Genomic DNA, 21448 nt, shown 5'->3' on the forward strand with positions numbered 1-21448 from the left:
AGATCACGCTTGTCGACCTTGATCAATAGATTCAGCACTGATGTGAAGATTTGTGAAGGTTTGAATATCAATGGACTTGCGGGAAACTCCTGAGGTTACCAACAAACAGCATCTACCTACAGTATCAAATATCATCTTGGGGGACCTTCCAAGTCATCATACATACTCCAACTCTCACCAGCACCTCAAAGGACGCCATCCACCCTAAGCTGTAGACTGAACAAACCGCGTTGGCTGAGCATCATCGTCCTTAGGCTTAGGGTATGTCTTCTTGTCAATTGCAGCATACCCTTGTGAGAACTTATCCAACATGCTGGCAATCCACCTCTGTTCTTGCCCGGTAGCGAACTCATACACGATCCGTATGGCGAACCCAATTCGATATGGCCCCATGGTGCCTCGTCCCACAGATTCTACCGACCGCAATATCCGTTCCACGAAGTACCGGATGGATATCTCCGAGTTAGCTCGCGGTGTCCCGCACTCGACCAGTGTCTCTTCTAGGATGAGCATACTTGCCCAGTACCCCAAGAGTAAGGACCCGGCTGCTGCCGACTTGTGTTCCAGCACTGTCCCGAACAACGAATTCGCCGGGTCGGTTGGCAGAACCTCGACCGGTCTTGGAAACTCAAGCACGTCGAAATCGTCGAACCATCGCGCGAATCTGGCATGTTCCACGGTGGCTAGGTGGGCCAAGGCGGAGATTTTGTCAGGCTCAACAAACATGCCAGCCTTGTTAGCTTCTCTCAGAAGATAAGCCCCATGCAAAATAGGCGTGAGCTGGGCCAGGTTTGCAAGGAAGCCATCACCGACGCGGATGTGCTCAATCGGGGCGTCAGGAGCATAGATGAGACGTCTACCGCCATCAGACGTGACATGCCTCCATGCTGGCCTCGACAGGAACAATTGGTCCTTTCCGGGATAGAACATATCGCTTATAGTCTGGCATGGGACCGTGTTAGTGGTGACCCCGCTAGGGTAACATTGTCAAAGTCGTTGCAAAGGGACGGAAGATCCACTCAAGGTGAAGGGCTAGGATGGCAAGCCCACTTGGATTGGATGGGTGATATTTGAGATGCTATATCGCGCCATCTCAATGCAGCAATGCAGAGTAACCCTGCCGGTGACGAAACAGAGACAGGATCGAACGCATTGTACTCCCCAAACAGCGATTGGTTCTTACTGGAAGACATTCGCAAAGCTCTGTCACTTGACCTGGAGATAATGCGAGTTCCTTATCCTTTGCCTTGTTGCAGTAGTCAAGGAGAAACGTGGGACATACAAGAATACCACGGCATGAGAGGAGCATAGCTGCGTCCCAGCCTTCAGCATGAGCTGCTGGCCCTCGCTGCTCCATTAGAGTTCCAATGCCTTTGGCATGTTGGATCCAAGTATCTGGGACTGCTGTCCCAGCAAACAGCTATGGGGTGTAAGCTTTGAATAGAGAATAGTGGTGGCAGGAATACCTCAAAGTAACACAAGAGTATAGCAGCGCATAAGGTCTCAGATGCCTTCCACTCTGTGGAGTGTTGCAGAGCGGCCTGCAACTCAGTGAGTGCCAAGCCATATATGGTTCTGCTTTTGGCGACCAGGTCGGCATTGGAGTTTGCTTTGCCAGTCAGATGTAGAGCAAAAGAACAAATAGCCCCGTCGAGCAGAGCCCGCTTTCCTAGACGATCAATGTTCAACCATGATAAGAGTATAAAGACATCGGTGGACCGAGTGTAGTTAGTGGACGACTCTATCATGTTGAGTAGCAGTGGCCCTCTTGGTAACTCCAGCCTCAGCAGGGTTGGCGAGGGCCTAACGAGAGACCATGTTTCTGAGTCTGATATAGCGATATCAGAGCCCGTTGTGCTGGAAGAGGAACTGGTCGACACTTGTTCGCTTTTGCCCTGTCGCCTGCCGCGTTGTCGAATCTGATGCTTCTCATCGACAAACTTCAGGCCACGAGAATAGCCTGGACACTCTGCTCCATATTTGATGCAGTTGCCGCAGGACGGCTTGAGGGTATCACATTTGACCTTCCTGGTTCTGCAAAGTCGGCATCCAGTGCTCCTCGGGACACCTACCATGACAAGGTTAATCAAGGGCTCACCGCCGGTTCTTAACTAATCATCTGTGCCGCTATCGGGGTCGGATCAGATCGACATGAACCCCCAGCGGTTTAACTTCCCGAAGCGGCCGGCGACGTTGAGGGGATTGTGATGAATATGCTTGTGCTGGCAGGGAAGAGAGATGATTTGCGCTGTCGGATCGGCCCTTTAGAGACCATCCGTCTTCGCGGGGTTTCTATGCCGTGTTGTTAAGGATGGATGGATGGATGTATGGAGAGCAGCAAGTATTCTTCGGAGGCAGTGTGTGCTATCGTAGAGTTTTAAGTTAATAAACAAGGGATTCAGCGCTACCTCTTCCTCCATATGGAAATCAGCCCCAGAACAGCTACTACGCCTCTCGCAAATCTGACAACGCGGATCACGCACAGTACTACTACCTTGAGAGGATTATGTAGTATCGACGTCTAGTGTATTCAGCCTGTCACGAATGGATTTGTTCGAAAATCTGGAGAAACTGTGATCGAATTTCACCAGGACCACTTTACAAGCTGACCCGAGGCTTGTTGGTGTTGCATTCAATCAATCTTTCGTGTCAATGTCGATCATTTGATGTATCTGTAACATCTCGCTGGTCTCTCTCTCAGAAAGCTCAGTTAGGACACTTCACCGAAATTGAAGAATAGACAATGGTGGCCAACCAGCCCATGGGGACAGTGGGCTACGTACAGCATTCTCCGGCAATTAGCTGCGGGAATTACTCTGTTTGAACGACGCTAGGAGGTTTTCAGAGACCCCTGGAAGATGTCCAAGTCGTCCTAAGAACTGAAATGAATTCATATCCCTGTGTAATCTATCTGAACATAGGGGAACGGCCCCAATCTCAACGCAGTTGGCCGGGCCCATGAGCTGAGACGCTGTTGAATGCGCCCAGTAATTAAATCGTGGATGATGAGAGATTGATCTGCATTACCCAAGCAGCTTCGCTTTTCTTTGGAGTACCGAAGAACGGTTCGCACATTAGCCTGTGCGTGTGTATTGGATTGCGTATATCGAGCTAGAGACGCCGAATGAGGAGACGAGCACTTTAATGAGTTTTAGATTAATGCGAAAGCCAAGCTAGCTGTCTAAATTGTTGGTCAAACCCGGAATCTAGTCGGTCCAGACGGGCCATAGGGTTGTTGAACGGCAAATGCGGGAGTCTGCTTGGATGGTTAATTGAGTTGAGGCTGATTTGAAATGTAGACAGCCGCGACAGCCAGGGCAAGGACCTTACAACAAGTCACGGTGGGAAACTGAGCAATATATTTAGTATGAACTCTGCTTTGGGGACCATGGTCAGTTTCTCCAACAAGCAAATGCTCGTGAGGTTTAAAGCAGAACTGTAATGGGATGTATACACGAACCTCGGCAGCCAAGACCTCAACAATACACGTTTGGCCTGTTGCAGAGCCGAGATTTGAGTTCATCTCAGTTCTTTCTATCTCTGTCAATGGAGATCTAGATAGCATGACTTGCTTCTGCTCCATGAGGCGCAGTTTCTATAGCATGGTTCAATATATACAGCAATAAGCATGATGAAGCAATCTAAAATAACGCCAGAATTTAATGTGCCTGTCTCAGAATGTAGATTGAGACCCAGCCTGCGAGCTTGTTTCAACCCTGGAAATGTCCAGGATGTCTCCTCCATTGTCATTCTCTACCTACCCCAGACCCGTAAATTGAGTCAGACAGACACTGGTATGTAAGTGACGGTGTTTTGTCGGTGAGGACAATCCATCCATGATCAGGTTTCTCGTCAGTAATAGTTCCTCTGTTAAAGTTTTGTGCTTTCGGTATTCATTCCCTTTCTGCAACAAGATGAACATGCTAGAAACCTGATCTTTCCAAGTTCTGACAGGACTTTCTTGGCCTAGTAGCAATTCTGTACACATCCATTAAGCAAAAATACACGCACAATCAAGTTCCTCAGTGGGTACGCGATTAACGACCTGCGGACCCATTCTAAAAATACGCGGATAACTACTATTATTGTACTTGGAAGAGGCGAGGAGAATGGAGCACCATATCATGCTGTCATGGAAAATTCCAGTACTATGCATGAGCTGTGTTATGATACAGGAACAGGAGAAGCAAGGCCAAGGAGAATGCCTTTGATATGTAAGGGTCAGCAATTGTGGTGAGTTGAAAGAGACTCCACGGCAGCAAGAGTCAAGCATAGGAATGTCTCTCAGGGTCAAAGTGATGGAAGATGGTGTCGTCTTGTAAAACATGTCTTGTCAAATCTCCTCCTATCAGAAGTCGAGGGCTCGTCTACGATTTCATCATGCATGAGATTGGCCTCTTTTTTTTGCTTCGAGATCCACTGGACTCGCGTCTTCGGCCCATGGGAACTCTTTTTGAGTGTCCCGCTGTGGCCGTTGAAAATACTGGACCAGTTGAACTTATCGGATGTTTGGTGTCAGATCCCACGCATCCTGCAGAAGCTACTGCAGACTGCAAGCCATGAGACGCTTCTCTCTGCCGACATCGAGCCAACGGCCTCGATCATATGCCTGAGGAATCCCAGAACTGCGGGCACTTGAAGAGAATGGTTGCGGCTGAAGGAACAATTGGTGTTTTCGTATCTTGCAGGGCGAACAATAAGAGTTGAGTTGCTGAAAGTTGACCGAGTTAAAAGAAGTTCATTCAGCAGCTGAGTGGGTTCACACACATCTCGACTGGGTAATCTTGTTGACTGGAAGACTGAGATAATATTTGTTTCCCTTTTTTTTTTTTTTTTTTTTTTTTTTTTTTTGTTTTGGTTTGGTAAACGGCGAGTCATTGCCAGATTGATTACATATTTGTTAATATCGCCATAATAGCTTCAAGAGCTGTTGGTTATGTTAAACACAACGCCAAGCGATACCAGACTGTTTGGCTCGATCTAACATTAGCTATCAATTGTCCGGCTCAAAAGTCACAACCTGAAAGAAACAGCCGAGAAAAGCCATGACCCTTTCCAGACGAGACACACACAAGCGCGAACCCCTAAAGGAGCTAAAGCGTGAAAATCAATCGTATCTCAATGTTGATCCTCTCAACGTCTATGATGCTCATTGGTGATTGGCACGTCTGACGTGGATCAGTTACTAAGCCAGGCTTATCCCCTGAATGTCCCTTGCTTTGATCCAATTCATGGATGTGTATGTATGTCTTGTACTGTACTGTACACGCAGGTATTTTGTGCAGCGGCCGGAAAACGGTCATACCCCTGAGTATGTATCCCGTAGTCGCTGTCTGTTGTGAGGTGGTTTTTTTTTCCTTCTCAAGACCCCGAAATCCGCTTCGGTCTCCTAGTTTGAGACGGTAACAAACGTAGGACCACCGACAAGCGACGACGGGACGGAAAGTAGGAAATTCAGGGACTTCATCTCAAGCACCAATATAGCCTCGCACAGAAACAGCACCAATGTTTGAGCCCTTCCCGGTCCCGTCAGCTGGTCACTGGGCAATGCAGCAGAGGAAGCACAGGCAAAAGCCATCAAACTAGCACGGACAGGAGTTTGTTATGTACTGGATCAATGCTCTCTGCCTCTCTCGCGACAGCCTAGGAAGCACAACAGGAAACAGAGCGAGAGATGAGAGACTCTCGACGTGGTCACTCTACCGAACTAGGCTCCCTGCTAGCTTAGTGCAGCGGTGACCAATGGTGAACGTACTGGCTCTTCTGGCATTGACAAGACCCGCTCAAGTCTCCTGGGAGTTGCGGGATTTTCACTTGGGGAATCCCTGGGATGGCTCCACGAGCACCTCGTGTTTAGGACGAGTGCGGGTGCATGAGAGGCATGTGTGAATATCGACCATCTTGAGATGCCAACAGCAACCAGACCAGACCAGACCAGACAAGACGGACGGAGAGAACTGGCTTACGACGTCTTGCCCCTTGTCCCCTGCATGCTGACAATACCTTATGTATCTTCAGGACTACGGAACGGTTACCAGCCTGATACGTTGTCTTTGAACGCGTGAGGTTGTGTTATGATTATCGTGATCAAGCTGAAGACCAAGAGCCGATGGATGTTTGAGTGAGATAGATGAATCGCGGCTGTCACTTGCCTCTTCCTTCCTAGCGATCAATCCTCATTCGAGGCTATCTTCTGAATAGGCGTTAGATTGCAACCACACTGCTGTCACGTTCATGTCGAAAGGGTTGCATGTCCGAGATCACTTCCACGATGGGCCGCGTTGGGGTGGTCGTGTACCCGGAATTTGGGTCTTGGACCGCTAAATTATAGGGACTCTACCGCTGTCTGTGCCCTGTAGAAAACAAACTTTGCAGTCCACTGTAGGGAGCCTCTGCACCGGGGTCCCTTTTCTGCAAGTCCGACTAGGACCATCCCATGCATTATTAGCGTGTGGATAACACGAGTTACGTACCCACCTAGGTAGGCTCTTGAGGTTTCTCAATCACCTCACCTCACTTTCTGAACAACAGATTGACTTCTTCACCATCTCATCTCATCGTCTCGTTGTTTCTCCTTGTTCAGGTGTCTTTTCTTCCTTTTCCTTTCTATTCTCCTCCTCATTATCGCCATCACCGTAACCCATCGCCATCTTGGCCTTCTCTGCCCCTCGTCTCCCCGGCTCGACTTTCTCCAGATTGCCGTACCCCCTTTCTCTCGGCCGTCGCTTGCCCCGAATCTCCCAGAACCCTTCGAACGCTTTCGATCTTTCGATCTTGCACATTATACTTCCATCGTCACCTGTGATCGTTTGGCCTCAGACCTCGACACTTGTAGCGTTCTATCCGCAGTTGCATTTGCTTAGCCATTCGCTTCTGCTCTCTCCAGATCCCTGTGACGATTCTCGACCACTGGAAATCTTGCCTGCCCTGTCGATCATAGCCCTCATCTCGCGAGCGAACTCCGTAATACTTTGTTGCCTCGCCTCACTCGTCTACTTCACCGTTCCATTGCCCCGAGCTGTCGACGACCCTCTCATGTTCCGTTGCAACTAGGTCGAGATTCAAGTTGTCTGTCACGACTCTTGATCTTGTCCCCAATCCCCATAAGCATATCTTGTCTCGTAGCGGAGTCAGAGTCTGCTCACGGTAATAGTGAGCTGCTTTCTCAGCACGATCAATTCCCTTTGTTTCTGGTCGCTGGCGTCCTTAATCACAGCCTCCTCATCTTCTTTCGTTTGTCATAAAGATATAACAGGAAAAAAAATAGGTAGGTGGTTACGCAAATCTCTCTCGGTTCTCTGCGGGAAGGCAATCTAAGAAGGGATATCCGGATTGTTCAACCATTCTTTGGCCTTTGCAGGCTGTGTCTAGTAGAAACCGTGCTGACATGAATCTTGGCCACAGTTGCTCTTTTATTAGTGCAAACATACTGCATCTCGAACCGACCTCGTCCGATCCCTTCGAATTAAGACCGAAGGTATTCAACAGGCACTCTCGTTGTCACGCTTGTTGTTGACGGCTGCTTTACTGCTCGTTATACGTCAACGCAAACTATGGCTGCTCTGGTTCAGACCTTTCCCCAGCAAACTGCAACGGTTACAATGCTCCAGACCCGACCGTCTTCTTCAACAAGCATGATACCCAATAACCAAGGCCAGGCTGGCCATCAGTATGCGGCGGCGGCTCAAGCCCCAAGATATGCTGTTCCCTCTCCCACTGGCTACCGGGGTAGTTCGACTCCTGTCCAGCAATACGCTTTCACTAGCACACCGACCCTGAACCATACACAATCTTGGCAACCGCAAGGTCAACCGACGCGGAACTATAACCACAACGCCAACTACGGCGGACGCCAGTTTAGCTCCTCAGCTACCAACGTGCAATACAATGTCATGGGCGTTGGTCAAACGGGCGCTCGTGATGATTCTGCCATTCCTCAGCGACGAAACATTGTGCCTGCTCCTCGACCTCATTCTGCCTTCCTTGCTGGCCCTACACAACCAACTTCTCCAACTTCTTCCAGCAAAGCTGCACCTGACAGGTATAGACGGTCACTTACTCCTCAACAAAGTCAGCACGGGCGTTCTCAGAGCACAGCTGTCCCAGTGAATGGAATGCCTACTGCAACTCAACTCTATAATGGCCCCAATCCTGCCCGCTCAGCGATTCCAAACAGACCGAATAGCTTCTATAATGCTATGCCTGGCACATCTATGGATGATATGCAACTTCTTCAATCTCCCATGGATGATTCAAACCGATCCCGCCGTCGAAGTCTTCGTGCCGATTCTGACCTGTCGAAGCCTGCTACGCAAGACAAGAGCAAAGCAGACGGAAATTCTCAAACACTGCGTGTTGTTACTAACGCTGCCGCACACTCGCGCAACGGAAGTTCTGAGAGTGTAAATTCCAGCCGCAGCAGTCACTCTCGACCATCCTCGGTAAGTTAACGATCCTTGAAACACTATCCAATCAGCAATGGGTGGTAAAACTTGAATGCTAACAGGGATGTTCTGCAGTCTGCCAACCGTAATGTGTCTGCCCCCACTGGAAACCCCTCTTCCCAGGCAAACAGCGAAATCACTTCTAAGCAAGATCACGCCAAGGTCAACATCCCACCTCGAGGATCGTCTTCCGATGCGATTAAACGCACTACAAACCCTTCACCTCTCTCTAGACCAGCTACCATGGCTAGCGAGGTCGCTGAAGACGGATTTTCTAATGCGTCAGGTGCGGGTAAAGTAGACTCACCCGCGGCTAAACAGCTTGCTGCTATCAAGGATAAAGGACGCAAATCCAAGAGCAAGACCTCCAGACTGCGACGCGCTTTCTCATTTGGAAGCGCAGCCGATTTCCGCAATGCTGATGAGGGGGAGGGAGCTGATAAGACAGAACCCTCCAAGCTGCACAAGGATCCAACGGCCGACGAAGCCTACGATGCCGAACAAGCACGTATTGCGGAAGCGCAGGAGGCTGCAGGCCTCGGACACAGTATCTATGGTGGCCGATTCTTTGGTGGCTCAACCGATAACCTCTCCATATCCTCGACAGCGTCATCGGCTTCCATCATGATTCGAAAGATGGGCCGAGGTATGAAGAAGGGTGGCCGATCTTTTGTTGGAATTTTCCGACCCAAGTCAGTGATTGGAGTTGCACCTGCTGATGGACCTGTAAAGCCCGAGGCCAGCCAGGCTGCTGTGTCGATGGTCACTGTCGAGGCTGAGACTCAACGAGTTAACGTGTCGGCCGATCCCAGACAGACAGATACCTTCCCCCATCTTGAGCGCAATTCGATCGATACTAATTTGGGTGCTGAGATTGCTGAGCGTCTTGGGAGCTCTGGAACTGACAACTCGAATTCGCGTAAGAGTATTGTCGGAGGCGACAGGGAACGTGCGGAGGTGCTTGCTGCCGTGCGCAAGGGAATCCTGAAGCGTAAGTCAAAAGGTTTTATACAAATTCTCCTGCTAACAGTCTGTAGGCCCTGGCTCAGCCAGCCCTTCTATCCGTCCTGCTGATTCCTCTCCTGGCCTTGATCTCCCCAGCGTCCCGGCTGTCACCGATTCCCCGAACTCCAGTGCCCCTAGCACTCCCAATGACGAGTCTCAGGGCCATCGCCGAACTGGGTCGATTGCTATTGGCAGCGAAGACTACTTCATGTCCGCTTTGAGGCTACGACAGGACAGCAAGAGCGCACCAAACACTCCTCATGGATCTACCAAGCGTAACGCTACTTTCTCGCCCCGTATTGTGTTCCACGATACTTGGCCTAGTCAGGAGTACGATCGTCGTGGTGAGATTGCTACCTGCAACCGATTGACTCCCATGCTTGCGCAGCAGATCAAAGAGGAGCTGAACACCTTCAAGATGGTACGTTTTGACGTCGAGAATGACAACGGCACACCAGTTGCTAACAGGTTATAGGAAATGGAGGTTCACGAAAACTCAAAGATTTACACGCACTTTTTCTGATGATGGCAATGCCCACCACGAGGAGCGAAGCTTGTTAGCGCAGTGTTTTGTTTCCTTGACTGATACCGGAGATCAAGCCGGAATCTTGTATTGCAAGCAACCATATTAACCGCTTGGGCGTTTGGGACAGCATTGTACGGTGTTAATGGTGTTGATCACTCTAACCAGTCTCTACATGTCATGTGGAATTTAGACCAAAGAGTCATACATTTCTTTAATTTTGCTTTTCTTCATCTCTCTTTTCTTTTCATCTGGGACCGACGAGGAATGGAGCGTAATGGAAATTACATACATACATATTTTCTGGGCTTGCAGCCGTGTAACCATTGAAACGGGAACACTGCGTTAATTCACAGAACATCATTTGCTAGTCTTGTCGACATGAACCAAAGAAAAAAAAAATCAATGGAATGGATACATCATTAAGTTTTAACTGGTCGGAACATTTTACGTCGCCCTGTGAATGTTTGAGACAATACTTTACCTTGTTTTCAGCGCATCAGTACAAGTGCTCAGGTTTATTCCCGAGTTGGCTTTCGGATGTAGGCATCAGGGGCTTTAACATGATCATTAATCTCGATTGCGTGTATGTAACACTTCAGATTTTGTTTGATCTTCATTTGATTCAGGGGATCGAATCAATTTACAGATAAGGGAAGGGTACTTTAGTACTGTACATGATTTGTGGTGGAGGGGGTTGCTTGGCACCTTTAAACAGGCTGGACCCACTATTGGAGGTACATGAGGAGAGAAGAATGAAATGGTACGGAGTACATGTACATGTACATGTACCTGTGCCTTGTACCCGCCCATTGGATCTCTCGGAAATAAGGCTTAAGCCTCAAGGTCCCCGCGATCTCTTCAGCCACAATCGTCCCCCACCCCCACATCCGGGCCGTAACATTACTCAGAGGAAAAACTGGGAAAAAATTATTTTAGTGGTCATACAAAACTTGTGAGCACTCTCTCTAAACCACTTTGCGCCACGTCTCGTTAAGCACTCTGGATCGATTAACACGACGAGCCTGGCTCTTGAAGAGTCCGGGACATCTCCATCTTTCTGTTTCAACCCCCCGATTTGTCTATTTCGCACAGCGCATGTCTACAATGACGACCACAGAGCAGAACCCCACTAGCGCGGGGGAGCGACCTACCAAGCTGCAAGGACGAGCATTCTACGAGTCTATTGGAAGCCCCAAGTTCATCGTTGCGCCTATGGTAGATCAGTCTGAATTTGTAAGTTATTGCTCGATCTGATAATGTGCGAATTGACTGACAACTCAGGCCTGGCGCATGTTGACTCGAAGTTTCATTTCCCCCACCGAACAGAAGAGTCTTCTTGCCTACACACCCATGCTCCACGCTCGACTCTTTTCGCAGGACGACAAGTATCGCAAGGCACACTTCCAATCGGTTAAACCCGACGGCGCAACTCCCTGGCTTGACGGAAACCCTTCTATCGACCGACCGCTATTCGTCCAGTTCTGCGCCAACGATCCAGAAGCGCTCCTTTCTGCCGCTAAGCAAGTCGCCCCTTTCTGCGATGCTGTTGACTTGAATCTCGGATGTCCTCAAGGTATCGCGCGAAAGGGAAAGTATGGTGCTTTCCTACAGGAAGACCAGGATCTTATCTTCCGCTTGATCAACATTTTGCATAAGGAGTTGTCTGTGCCTGTGACAGCCAAGATTCGAATCCTGGACACGAAGGAGGAGACCCTGGCATACGCGCAGAATGTCCTCAAGGCTGGCGCATCCATCCTCACTGTCCACGGCCGACGAAGGGAGCAGAAGGGACATTTGACGGGCCTGGCTGAGTGGAAGATGATTCGATTTTTGAGAGACAGCCTACCCAAGGAGACAGTCATCTTTGCGAATGGGAATATCCTTCAGGAGGGAGATATCGAGAAGTGCCTCGAGGTTACAGGAGCTGATGGCGTGATGAGCGCCGAGGGCAACCTCAGCGACCCAGCTATCTTCTCGAAGCCACCACCCGTCGGAGAGGAGGGACGAGAGTACTGGAGAGGGAAAGATGGAAAAGGGGGTTACAGAGTTGATGCTGTGTTCAGACGATACATGGACATCTTACACGAACACGTTTTTGGAGAGAAGCACATCGAGCGCCGACCACTCTTCATGCCTGGTGATGATACTGAATGGATGAACGAGAGCGAGACAGTTGAGGGTGAGCCACCGTCTAAGAAGCGAAGAAAGGATTTAGGCAAGAAGGGAGAACAGGGCCCCAACATGTCAGCCATGCAACCTCACCTTTTCCATCTATTGCGGCACTTTGTCTCCAAGCACACCGACGTGCGAGACATGCTAGCCAAGAGCCGAGCTGGCGACATGGAAGCTTACGAGCGTGTACTATCTGCTGTGGAGCGCAAGGTTGCAGAAGGTCTCATTGAGTACGAGCGCACCAATGGCGAGAGCGTGGCGGAGACACCATTGGCTGAGGGCGAGGAGGATCCCCCCGAAACTGAGAGCTCAGTAGGCACACAAAGGCGATGCCGAAGACCTTGGTGGGTGGTTCAACCGATCATTCGACCTCTACCAAACGAGGCGTTCAAGAAGGGAGCTTTGACTATGAGTAAGAAGGATAAGGTCAAGGCACACAGGGGGATAAGGGTAAACAGGAAGATATCAAGGCACGAGAGGTGAGGCTTTGGCGGGATAGAGTTATGATTATAATGAGTTCATTAGATGGCGTATAGGGGTGAAATGTTTAGAATAGATTAAAAGACATGGCTTCTCGCAATGATGATTTGGATTCTATATATCTAGTTTAAAATGCAAGGCAGATGAGGTAGTGGAACTAGACAACGATGAAAGGATCTTCTTCGTCATTCAAGATAAACAGCCATAAGGAGTGTTGCAAATTCATCTGTAGCCTCTTTATAAGGTTATACACAAGGCCAGGATAAAATATGGATAGTACTTATCACTGTGTTTGCTTTTTGTTCTTTGTTACTGTATTTATTTGCCTGGATATGTACTATATCAAGAGGCACAAATGAGAAGAAAGAAGTGCATTACATGGGTAACTGCACGTTGGAATTTGTTTGAAACAAACAGAAGGCATTATAACGAGTTGCACTCCCAAGGTGAGGCAGCGAGGCATTAGAGCAGACATCTATTCGAAAGTTGCCTTGACCTGCCCCTTATACAACTTCTCACCATCTCAGGTCTGTCTTCTCTTCTTCATCTTCTATCATCCACGCAGGAACACTATCTACCCAACAGAAACAAGCCTTAGTCCAAGACATTACTATCTCTACCACAACACCGCCCATATACTAAGTTTCGCCAACCCCTGAATCTGGACTATGGACAACATGCCAGTGCTTCCAGTGCAAATTTGGCATCTGCTGAGGGATATGTACTCTGCAGGCTTGATTACCACTGAATTTTTGGAAAAGTTAGTAGAGAATTGTGCCTTGTACTATGGAATCTACTAATCAAATATCATTTAGGTTTCCTTTCGCCTTGGGCTCGGAGTCTGACGGACAATGCTTTATTTAGAAGCGAGTTTTCTGAATTCCTTAGAGCTGCCACGGTGTGTTATGGAGGGACTTTCTGCGATCAGCATGGAGCTTGCCATTCCCTAGAGAAACCGGCCTTCTTTACTTTTCGCAATGTCAAGTTTCTATGCTATGTTTGAGATGGCAAGGATAGTTAGTATGAGTCCGCCATATCAGATTTGGGCTTCCTTATGTTAGGTATTATCCTTGACCCTTGGAAAGTCATCGATATTTTGTATTTAGCTGGGATTGTCCCAAAACGAATCCCAGGAAATAAAATACTTGACTCTATCTTCTGCTCTCCCTGAACCTTTGATAAAATATCTGTTAAGTGGCATTCTTTATGGGTGGCATGTGTTGCATAATGTTATGAATATCTTTGTTAACTTTGAATATTTCAACTCTTGAGTGATTACTTTTGAGCGGATTGTTATCAATTGAAGGTGTTTAGAGCCTTGCTGTTTGTTTCTCTCCCTTATTTTGTTTCTTAGCGTATTGAGGCAGAACTGCAGTCTTGATGCATCTTGAATTTGTGCAAATTCAACATGACCGTTACAGAACGCTTGCCTATGCATACAAAGAAACAAAGACCAAAACTCCGACAACTGAGATAAGTCACCTTAAGCCAAACAGTCTAGGTAATAGTGCCAATGTCAACGTCACTGCCTGACTTGAGGTATGAGTCCCTTCTTGATCCCACCACCAGCTTAAATATCTTCTCTTACTTACAACTCCTTCGTCTCAAAAAGAAAAAACAAGAAACTAGCAACAGCCTTCAGAAGACCGAACTCACAACTGCCTCGTTGCCCCTCACGTCAGATTGCTTCACCCCCTCTTAAGTACTGGCACAGCATTCTCTCCATGGCATGGTTCACAATCATCCTTCAGGCTTTTGGCTTTACATCCAAACTACTAGGTTAGTAAATACTCTCAAAATGAAGAGTTTACTGTGTTAACTTGGGCCTCACTAAGGATCGTTCGCGGCTTGGATTCAGAGCTTGATCGGTAATGTTGTCACTGGAAGCCTCTTTGCAACTCTCCAGAGTGCTGCCATGGGTGGTTTTGGAGTTGGGATCTTGGTAAAAGCAGTCAGCATGATTTTTGCCTTTGTTTGTTATGTCTTTGGGCGCTTGGCGTACTCAGCTTTCGGTCAACCGTAGGAGACTAGGGATTTCACTTGTACCGGTTGAGAGAGGAGAGGACAACAGCTTTCAGTCTTTGCAACTGTTCTTGAAAGTCTGACACTGGCTTTCACATAGTATCTATGGGTGCGCTTGGATCATTTGAACACTTTTACAGAGTATAATTGTCACTTGAATCACATAGAGTGGTACCTCTCCTTACCGCACACAACCTCGCCACCTAATAATAAGGATGTGACCTATCTGCGGTGTTTGCCTATTGCATGTGTGACCCTTTCGGTGAAGATTTTGACGTGTTGCTACTCTAGCTTCGCATTTGTCTGTCATTCAGTGTCGATGACGGCCTATACCAACTTCCAACACGCTTTTTGACTCTCATCTCAAACACTCTCATCCATAACTTGGAAACATCCTAACCAAACTCCATCGATCTCTAAGAAACCGGATCCGTTGATTCAAAATCAGAAACAGCTATCATGCTCCCATCAGTCAAGTCGATTCTGTTGGCGGTGAGTGTCGCTGAGCACCCTAGCATTCACAGTCATATGCTGACAGGAGGACGAGGCAACCAACAGCACCCTTCAGTATGTAAAAGAGATTCCGGGATCCACACTGGCCATGGGATTCGGAGTTGGAATGGTTATTGCACCTGGTCTCGTGGTTGCACCCGCTATTTCAGCAGTCGGGTTTACTACAGAAGGTGTCTCTGCGGGTTGGTTTCATTAAACATTCCATGTCCACGGCAGCTTTACTGACTTGTTCTAAGGATCACTTGCTGCTGGGGTATCCAGACCGTAACTGAGGACGTCGTGAGCAATAGCGCCTTTGTGATTTGTCAGTCATATGCAACTGGCGGCTTAGGCACTGCCGCCATTCATGGTTTTGTACGGGGGACTGGGATTGGGGTCGGTCTTGGTTCCATATTTTCCAAGTGGAAACATGATGCCAAGCATTGTAAATCTGAATCTTTAGATAATGCAGACGGGTCCAAGGCAGATGGTAGTGATCAAGAGGATAACACTGGACAGAATCAGGATAAAGAAATGAAGGTATAGCCTTGCCAGTAAATGGCACTTGTCACATCCTCTTAAATGCCCTAAATTGAGGATATGATCTTTTGAAACAGCTTGATAAATGTCTGTGGATGCTTAACTGAGAAGCATAGGGCTTGCAAACCGAGGCGGTGTTTGATTCTTTAAGACTTCGGAACCATTAGAGACCCGGTCCATGATTGGGGATGATCAGGTAGGTAATATGTTTCAATTGATTTTCCAAGTTATGTCAAGTATTGAAAGGCCGAATCGGAGGTTACTTATTCCAGTTGATGGGCCAGCCATGCTCCTTGTTCGAGTTGGACATACCGTCAATGAGAGAGCGTCATGAATTAATTGCTTGACGTTGGTTGCGGAGAAACTCACTTACATGAGGCCGCATTCACTGGGCCTTTGTTATTTGCACAGCCCCAGGTAGGTCGCGGATTGGGCTACCAAACTAGATGGTAGTGAATGAACCAACAGTGCAGTTGCCTGCCAGCTGGTTATTGTCTAAAGTAATATTCCTCCACTGCCTTCGTTTTTGATTCTTTTTCTTTTCTTATCCCAAAACACCCAAGAACACTGACACATTTTGGACTATCGACCACTTATCTTCTTTCCATCTTGTGAGTGAGTGAAACCACAGTCGACTCGAGACACCGGCTAACCATGAAATGTAGTCTCCCACTCGGACTCGGAAAATGCAACTTCTGCAGAATATGACCTCAACAGCAATGATAGCCACCGGAGCAGTACTGGTCATAGCCCCCGCTGTTGCTGTAACCCCCGTGTTGGCTGGCTTAGGCTTTGGTGCCGGTGGCATTGTCGCTGGTAAGTTTCTTCTTGCTTTTCTTTACATATGCTAACTCTATATGAGGTTCAACTGCCGCTGGTACCCAGAGTGGCATTGGCAGTGTCATAGCTGGTAGCGCCTTCGCCACTCTTCAGAGTGCTGGTGCTGGAGGCTTCGGCCTTGCTGTTGTCAATGGTGTCGTTCAGGCCGCCGGAGTTGTCGTGGGTGGCAGTGGTGTTGCTGCCAAGCTTAAGGGCCAGGGTAATGGAGACAACGACAACGGAGATCAGGAGGAAACTGATGGCACCCACGAGGTAGACGATGCTGAGTAAATGGTTTCTCAGTCGAAGAAAACCTGAGGCGACGGATTAGGGGATAAGTACACGTCTGGCTAGTGAATGATGGATATCGGTTATGCACATCCTATCTCGATCGACTGGCTGCACAAAGTTTGCCAATGCTCTGGATATCTTTTGATCCTAGATGACTGTTAGTTTGATAGATGACAATGGATAATTCTCATCTCCAATAAAGATAAACGAACCCATTGTCTAACAGGTATCCCCCTATGCATATCTTTGTGCCTGTTTGAACCACAAGAACGAAAGCTAGCGAGTCGAGCTCTACCGCCCTGTATAAGATTACTGGTGTCTTTACCTTAAATGGCATTGTAAATGCTCGTACAGTGCTTGGTATCTATCATACGTTCTATCAGTAGTTAGGATGCTTGATGTTGCAGGCAGATCGTAAGGTGACAGTGTTGCAGAACACTCGGGCATTAAGGGCAACAGGGTACACAATCGCAGTTTTCAAATTGTCGTAAAAGCCTAAGTCATATTCTTTGATATCCTTGAACGATTTCAGGTTTGGTGCTAGACGTAGTTGGTGGCTATTAGTTTGACACTCCCGGTTTTCTCAACACCTTCTCGATTTTATATATTCACATACAAGTGGTTATCCTGTATATTTAACTAACTCTACCTCTATGGAATAGAGTCTCTGTATTCTTTCCCTTTCATGCTGATTGCGCAGATCTGAAAGCTGTGCATCATTAAACAAACCTTATGACTTTTTGATCCCAGCCGTATGCACTTCGAAAGTGAACATGCCGTCGATAATGGGTGCAGAAGCGCACCCATTGAGGCTTCGTGTCATGCAGTGCCACTGCGAAGAATAGGTACCTAGGTATCTAGTGATGCTGAATCACTGTCACGCACTGCCTGCCACTGTTACACCTCGTGCCCTGCCTTAGGCATCTTTCTCTACCTTGTGCCCTAGGGTTTCGCACTGGTTCTTATTTTTGATCTCGTCTTCTGCTCTGCTTCTCTCTTCTTCTTTCTTCAACAGGTAGCCACAACACAACACAACACACAACAAACCAAACAAACCTGCCTGGAATATCCAACATGTCGACGTCATAGAATGACAAACAAAAGGGTGTCGCTTCCTTGTCGCCCGAGGACGACAATAAGCCCAATGCTGAGGGTGAGGGTGAAGTCCCGCAGGGTCACGTTGAGCGTGAGCTGATGCGATTTCGCCGGGTATGATATTACAAGTCAGCCTCTTGCCAAATCTCTCTTACCTACTGACAACATCTTCAGCTTAAAGACGACTTCTTCCGGCCTGCTACTGCTGCTGCTGCTGCTGCTGCTGCAGTCAAGGAAGAACCCAAGGCTCCCAGGAGGGACCGTAACTTCAAGCGGCTGTGCCGCAAGTTTCGTAAAGGCCACTGCCGCCGAGGCGCATCTTGTGATTTCTATCACTTCGTGCCTTGGGAAATGCCCGGTAGGGAATATACAGACCATCCTGTGGACCTGTACTTCGCCAACTTCAAAGGGTTTGATCACCAACGCCAAAAGCCCTTTTTCGATGAGTTCTATCGTATGTGTGATCACTTCGACTGGTCTGATGACGAGGCCACTGAGCCTTGGTACAATTTTCGCATCGCGCTTGTCCAGGAGTTCAACTACGTCTTTGGCGAGGATGAGGAAAATCTGCAAAACTGGAAAAAGATGTTCAAAATCATCGGTTTATCCGAGCCAACTTCTCTCAGCGAAGCACACACAGTAAGTGACATCCTTTACCGTTGCCATTTTCAACCATAAACTCACGGTAAAATCAGGTCATGCGTCCAACTCGTGTCAACCTCGTGGACATGCTTCAGTCAAGTCGTACCGGCGAGCCAGTTCAACGCTTCGAGACTCTGAGGGGCCTCAGCGTTTACTCCTACAGTGGAGGCGAGATCTTGGATGATGGTGATGTCTTCCCCGAGCATAAGGATCTCCATAAGGATGAGGATTTCTACAAAAAAAAGCGCATCCGCGACGACAAGATCTTTCCTAAAGAGGAGGCGTACGCCGGTGGTCTCTTGAAGATGATGCTTCGTGAGATCTCGTTCAAGAACGAGTATCGGGGAACCAGGCTTGGAGGTACTGAGCTGGGTCATGGCTCCTCAATGTCCTAATCGTGCCATGCTGTTACCAGCTACGCCACCATTGCCATCACCATCGCCATCGCCACCATTCTCTCTTTGGAGGAATTCTTCCTGTTCTTCTGTCCTACGCCTAAAACCATCAAGCAGATTCTTTAGTGCCAGCCAACAATTCTTCTTCTCCTTCTTTTGAGAGGGTTCTTCTTCTTTTCTCTGGCGTGAGCCACAACTTCAACAACATTTCTTCTTCTTCTCATCGGTGAAACCCTTCTTCTTCTATCAAACGCCTAACATCCATCGTCAATCAGTTTCCTGGCGTGAGCCACACTTTCACCATTCTTCTTTCTTTGGCACGAGCCACCAATTCTTCTTCTAAAAGAGATCTTCTTCTGGCTGAGGCCTAACACGCTTCACCTTGCAACTTCTTTGGCGTGAGCCACCCTTTATTCTTCTTCTTTACTTCTTGATGATTGTAACTGGCGCGAGATTACCGCTTTCTTCTTGAACCATTCTTTGGCGTGAGCCACCCTTTCCTTTTCTTCTGCTCCTCCAGGTTACGGAATCTTAGGGATGCCTGAGAAGCTTGTTCGCGACCCAAGTGGAGGTACCATGACGACGGCTGGCACCTTCACGCGGTGTTATGGGTCAGTACAGATGGTATTTCCTCTGGAAGCTAAGACCAGCCAATTGTGCAGTGTCAATACGGTTGCATTATTTGTGAGTTTGATACCCGGACAGATTCCAGAACCAAGCTCGAGCATATGGCTAACGGTATGCTTCCGTGTGAGACAGTACAGGAACACGACATATTCTCCTGCATCGCTCCGATGGAACTTGATGTCCCTGTGCCATATAGCATAAGCAACCCTCATTGGCCCCGATATTATTGCTTTATGTCTCAAGATGTTTGCCTTTGTGAAACCAAGACCAACCATAGTTACTACATCCGGGCACAGCATCTACAGACTTTTACTTAGATAGTCATCTGAAGAAAGCATGCCAGGAGAATTATGGAGCCGAGCTCGTTAGGAAACAGGGTTATCGCTTTGCGTAAGCATATGGTCAATGATTTCGTTCAGTCTCAGTTAACCTCTATGTCTATGCAGTCTACCAGTATGTATTACTTTGATGATATTTACGTTACTGTCTTGTCTACTTTATGCCCTAAGAATCGACTCCCCGCTCATCTTTTTTCATTCTCCTGTCAAGCCCAGTGTGCCACATTCTCAAAAGGGCTCGAATACCCTCATCCCGAAGATCAAGACAAGATATACAATGTCCCTGCCGGTCACAATAGATGCCGAACCTGAACTTGCCTCGGCTGTGATAAAAGACCCTTGATAGATGTTCAAAGTAGTCCCCGGAGGTTTCATGTGTTTTCTAAAGCTCTGGAAGGGCCGTATGGATGATCTGACCAAAGAATGATGCGCCTACCTATAGTCAGTACGAGACTTCGTGTGGTATGATGGCCGATCTACCTCCGATAACGGTAAAGAATACCGTAGCAAGAGCGTAGCCCCAGGCTTCTGGTGGCATTTGGATTGGCGAGTTTCCTATCAGAAGGAAACCTATGACAAGAGCGGTAAGGCAGATGGCGATGAGCTCCATGATGTAGGTTTGAAAGTGTGCTGTTAAACAGATAGTTTTCCTACAAAGAAGAATAAATAGATGACACAGAGAATCAATAACTTATGTCATTACCTCACATCACTCATTTCATAACAAAAAAAGAACTGTTTTTCGTGTTGTCACCGCAAATCTTCCTTTGTTATGCTGTAACCATCAACGTGCAAGGTCTTCAACGAACAAAGCCCAGACACCTGCCTATCGGGTGGTTGCAGATTTTAGGTAATAAAACGTCGACATCAGAGCATCATCAGATCTACCAATGACCTCTTCCTCAGATCAGGATACTTTGTAAAGTGTATGGCTTTAAGAAGTGTTGACTTCTGTATCTCTCCGATGCAAAGGTAACTTGAGGACAATACCGTCTATTCTCCTTATATTTTTGGCCCATATGTTCAGATATTCAGATCTATTCCCTCCGAAAACCATCTACTTCTTCAATACACTAAAGGCACGAAAAGACAAACTCCTTTGGTCGAGCATAGAGCACATCCATCATATCCGCCTATCCCAGCCCTAACTCAACCCTCAAATGGATTCGTAGTCTCAACGCTTGAATGCTCCATGTTCAAGACTGTTGAGAATCTAGTCGCGAGCAGATTCAAGTCAATGTCCAGCTTTTCCAAGCCAGCGCTTCCTAAATACAAGTCAGTCACTCTGTTACCGCAAAACATGCCTGATAGACATACCAACGCCGATCGCGACGCTACCAAGAGCCATAGTTCCGATACGAGCTTTAGTGTTCCTCGTCTTTGAGCCCATCATGATGATCCCAATGCCAAATGCAGTGAAGTTGTTGCTGGGCTTGGGCGGTTCCTTGGATCCTGGGGGAGTTTGCATACTGATGAATGTGACGAGTTTACCAGATAGAAAGAATAGGAGAAGCGGGATAGCTGAGGATCTGAGATGAATTTCCAGGGGTCAACAGTATT

At 47.8% G+C, this 21448-nt stretch overlaps 8 protein-coding genes; 5 read left to right on the top strand and 3 right to left on the bottom strand.

The window, feature by feature from the left end:
• Window positions 1-204: 204 nt before the first annotated feature.
• On the bottom strand, window positions 205-2075 carry FFUJ_03242 (uncharacterized protein; the record flags this gene model as incomplete). XM_023575067.1 has 3 exons in its annotated part: window positions 205-942; window positions 1184-1420; window positions 1467-2075. 3 exons carry the CDS (start codon window positions 2073-2075, stop codon window positions 205-207), a joined length of 1584 nt encoding a protein of 527 aa, XP_023428313.1.
• Window positions 2076-7553: 5478 nt separating this feature from the next.
• On the top strand, window positions 7554-9972 carry FFUJ_03243 (related to BNI4 Bud neck involved; the record flags this gene model as incomplete). XM_023575068.1 has 4 exons in its annotated part: window positions 7554-8441; window positions 8520-9435; window positions 9482-9870; window positions 9925-9972. 4 exons carry the CDS (start codon window positions 7554-7556, stop codon window positions 9970-9972), a joined length of 2241 nt encoding a protein of 746 aa, XP_023428314.1.
• A 1107-nt stretch (window positions 9973-11079) lies between these two features.
• On the top strand, window positions 11080-12630 carry FFUJ_03244 (related to tRNA dihydrouridine synthase; the record flags this gene model as incomplete). XM_023575069.1 has 2 exons in its annotated part: window positions 11080-11208; window positions 11257-12630. The coding sequence occupies 2 exons, from the start codon at window positions 11080-11082 to the stop codon at window positions 12628-12630; spliced, it is 1503 nt and encodes a 500-aa protein (XP_023428811.1).
• A 1721-nt stretch (window positions 12631-14351) lies between these two features.
• On the top strand, window positions 14352-14650 carry FFUJ_03245 (uncharacterized protein; the record flags this gene model as incomplete). XM_023575070.1 has 2 exons in its annotated part: window positions 14352-14406; window positions 14463-14650. 2 exons carry the CDS (start codon window positions 14352-14354, stop codon window positions 14648-14650), a joined length of 243 nt encoding a protein of 80 aa, XP_023428315.1.
• A 618-nt stretch (window positions 14651-15268) lies between these two features.
• Window positions 15269-16791, top strand: FFUJ_03246 (uncharacterized protein; the record flags this gene model as incomplete). XM_023575071.1 is given in 5 exon segments in its annotated part: window positions 15269-15344; window positions 15399-15415; window positions 15424-15681; window positions 16383-16497; window positions 16544-16791. Coding segments are annotated over 5 exon segments (714 nt in total).
• Window positions 16792-17564: 773 nt separating this feature from the next.
• FFUJ_03247 (uncharacterized protein) lies at window positions 17565-18923 on the top strand (the record flags this gene model as incomplete). XM_023575072.1 has 4 exons in its annotated part: window positions 17565-17609; window positions 17881-18000; window positions 18061-18525; window positions 18582-18923. 4 exons carry the CDS (start codon window positions 17565-17567, stop codon window positions 18921-18923), a joined length of 972 nt encoding a protein of 323 aa, XP_023428316.1.
• A 1347-nt stretch (window positions 18924-20270) lies between these two features.
• FFUJ_03248 (uncharacterized protein) lies at window positions 20271-20498 on the bottom strand (the record flags this gene model as incomplete). XM_023575074.1 has 2 exons in its annotated part: window positions 20271-20320; window positions 20369-20498. 2 exons carry the CDS (start codon window positions 20496-20498, stop codon window positions 20271-20273), a joined length of 180 nt encoding a protein of 59 aa, XP_023428317.1.
• Window positions 20499-21037: 539 nt separating this feature from the next.
• Window positions 21038-21356, bottom strand: FFUJ_03249 (uncharacterized protein; the record flags this gene model as incomplete). XM_023575075.1 has 2 exons in its annotated part: window positions 21038-21153; window positions 21206-21356. The coding sequence occupies 2 exons, from the start codon at window positions 21354-21356 to the stop codon at window positions 21038-21040; spliced, it is 267 nt and encodes an 88-aa protein (XP_023428318.1).
• Window positions 21357-21448: the final 92 nt, after the last annotated feature.

This window comes from Fusarium fujikuroi, chromosome FFUJ_chr03, assembly GCF_900079805.1.
Source record: "Fusarium fujikuroi IMI 58289 draft genome, chromosome FFUJ_chr03".
In the NCBI taxonomy this organism is placed as follows: domain Eukaryota; kingdom Fungi; phylum Ascomycota; class Sordariomycetes; order Hypocreales; family Nectriaceae; genus Fusarium; species Fusarium fujikuroi.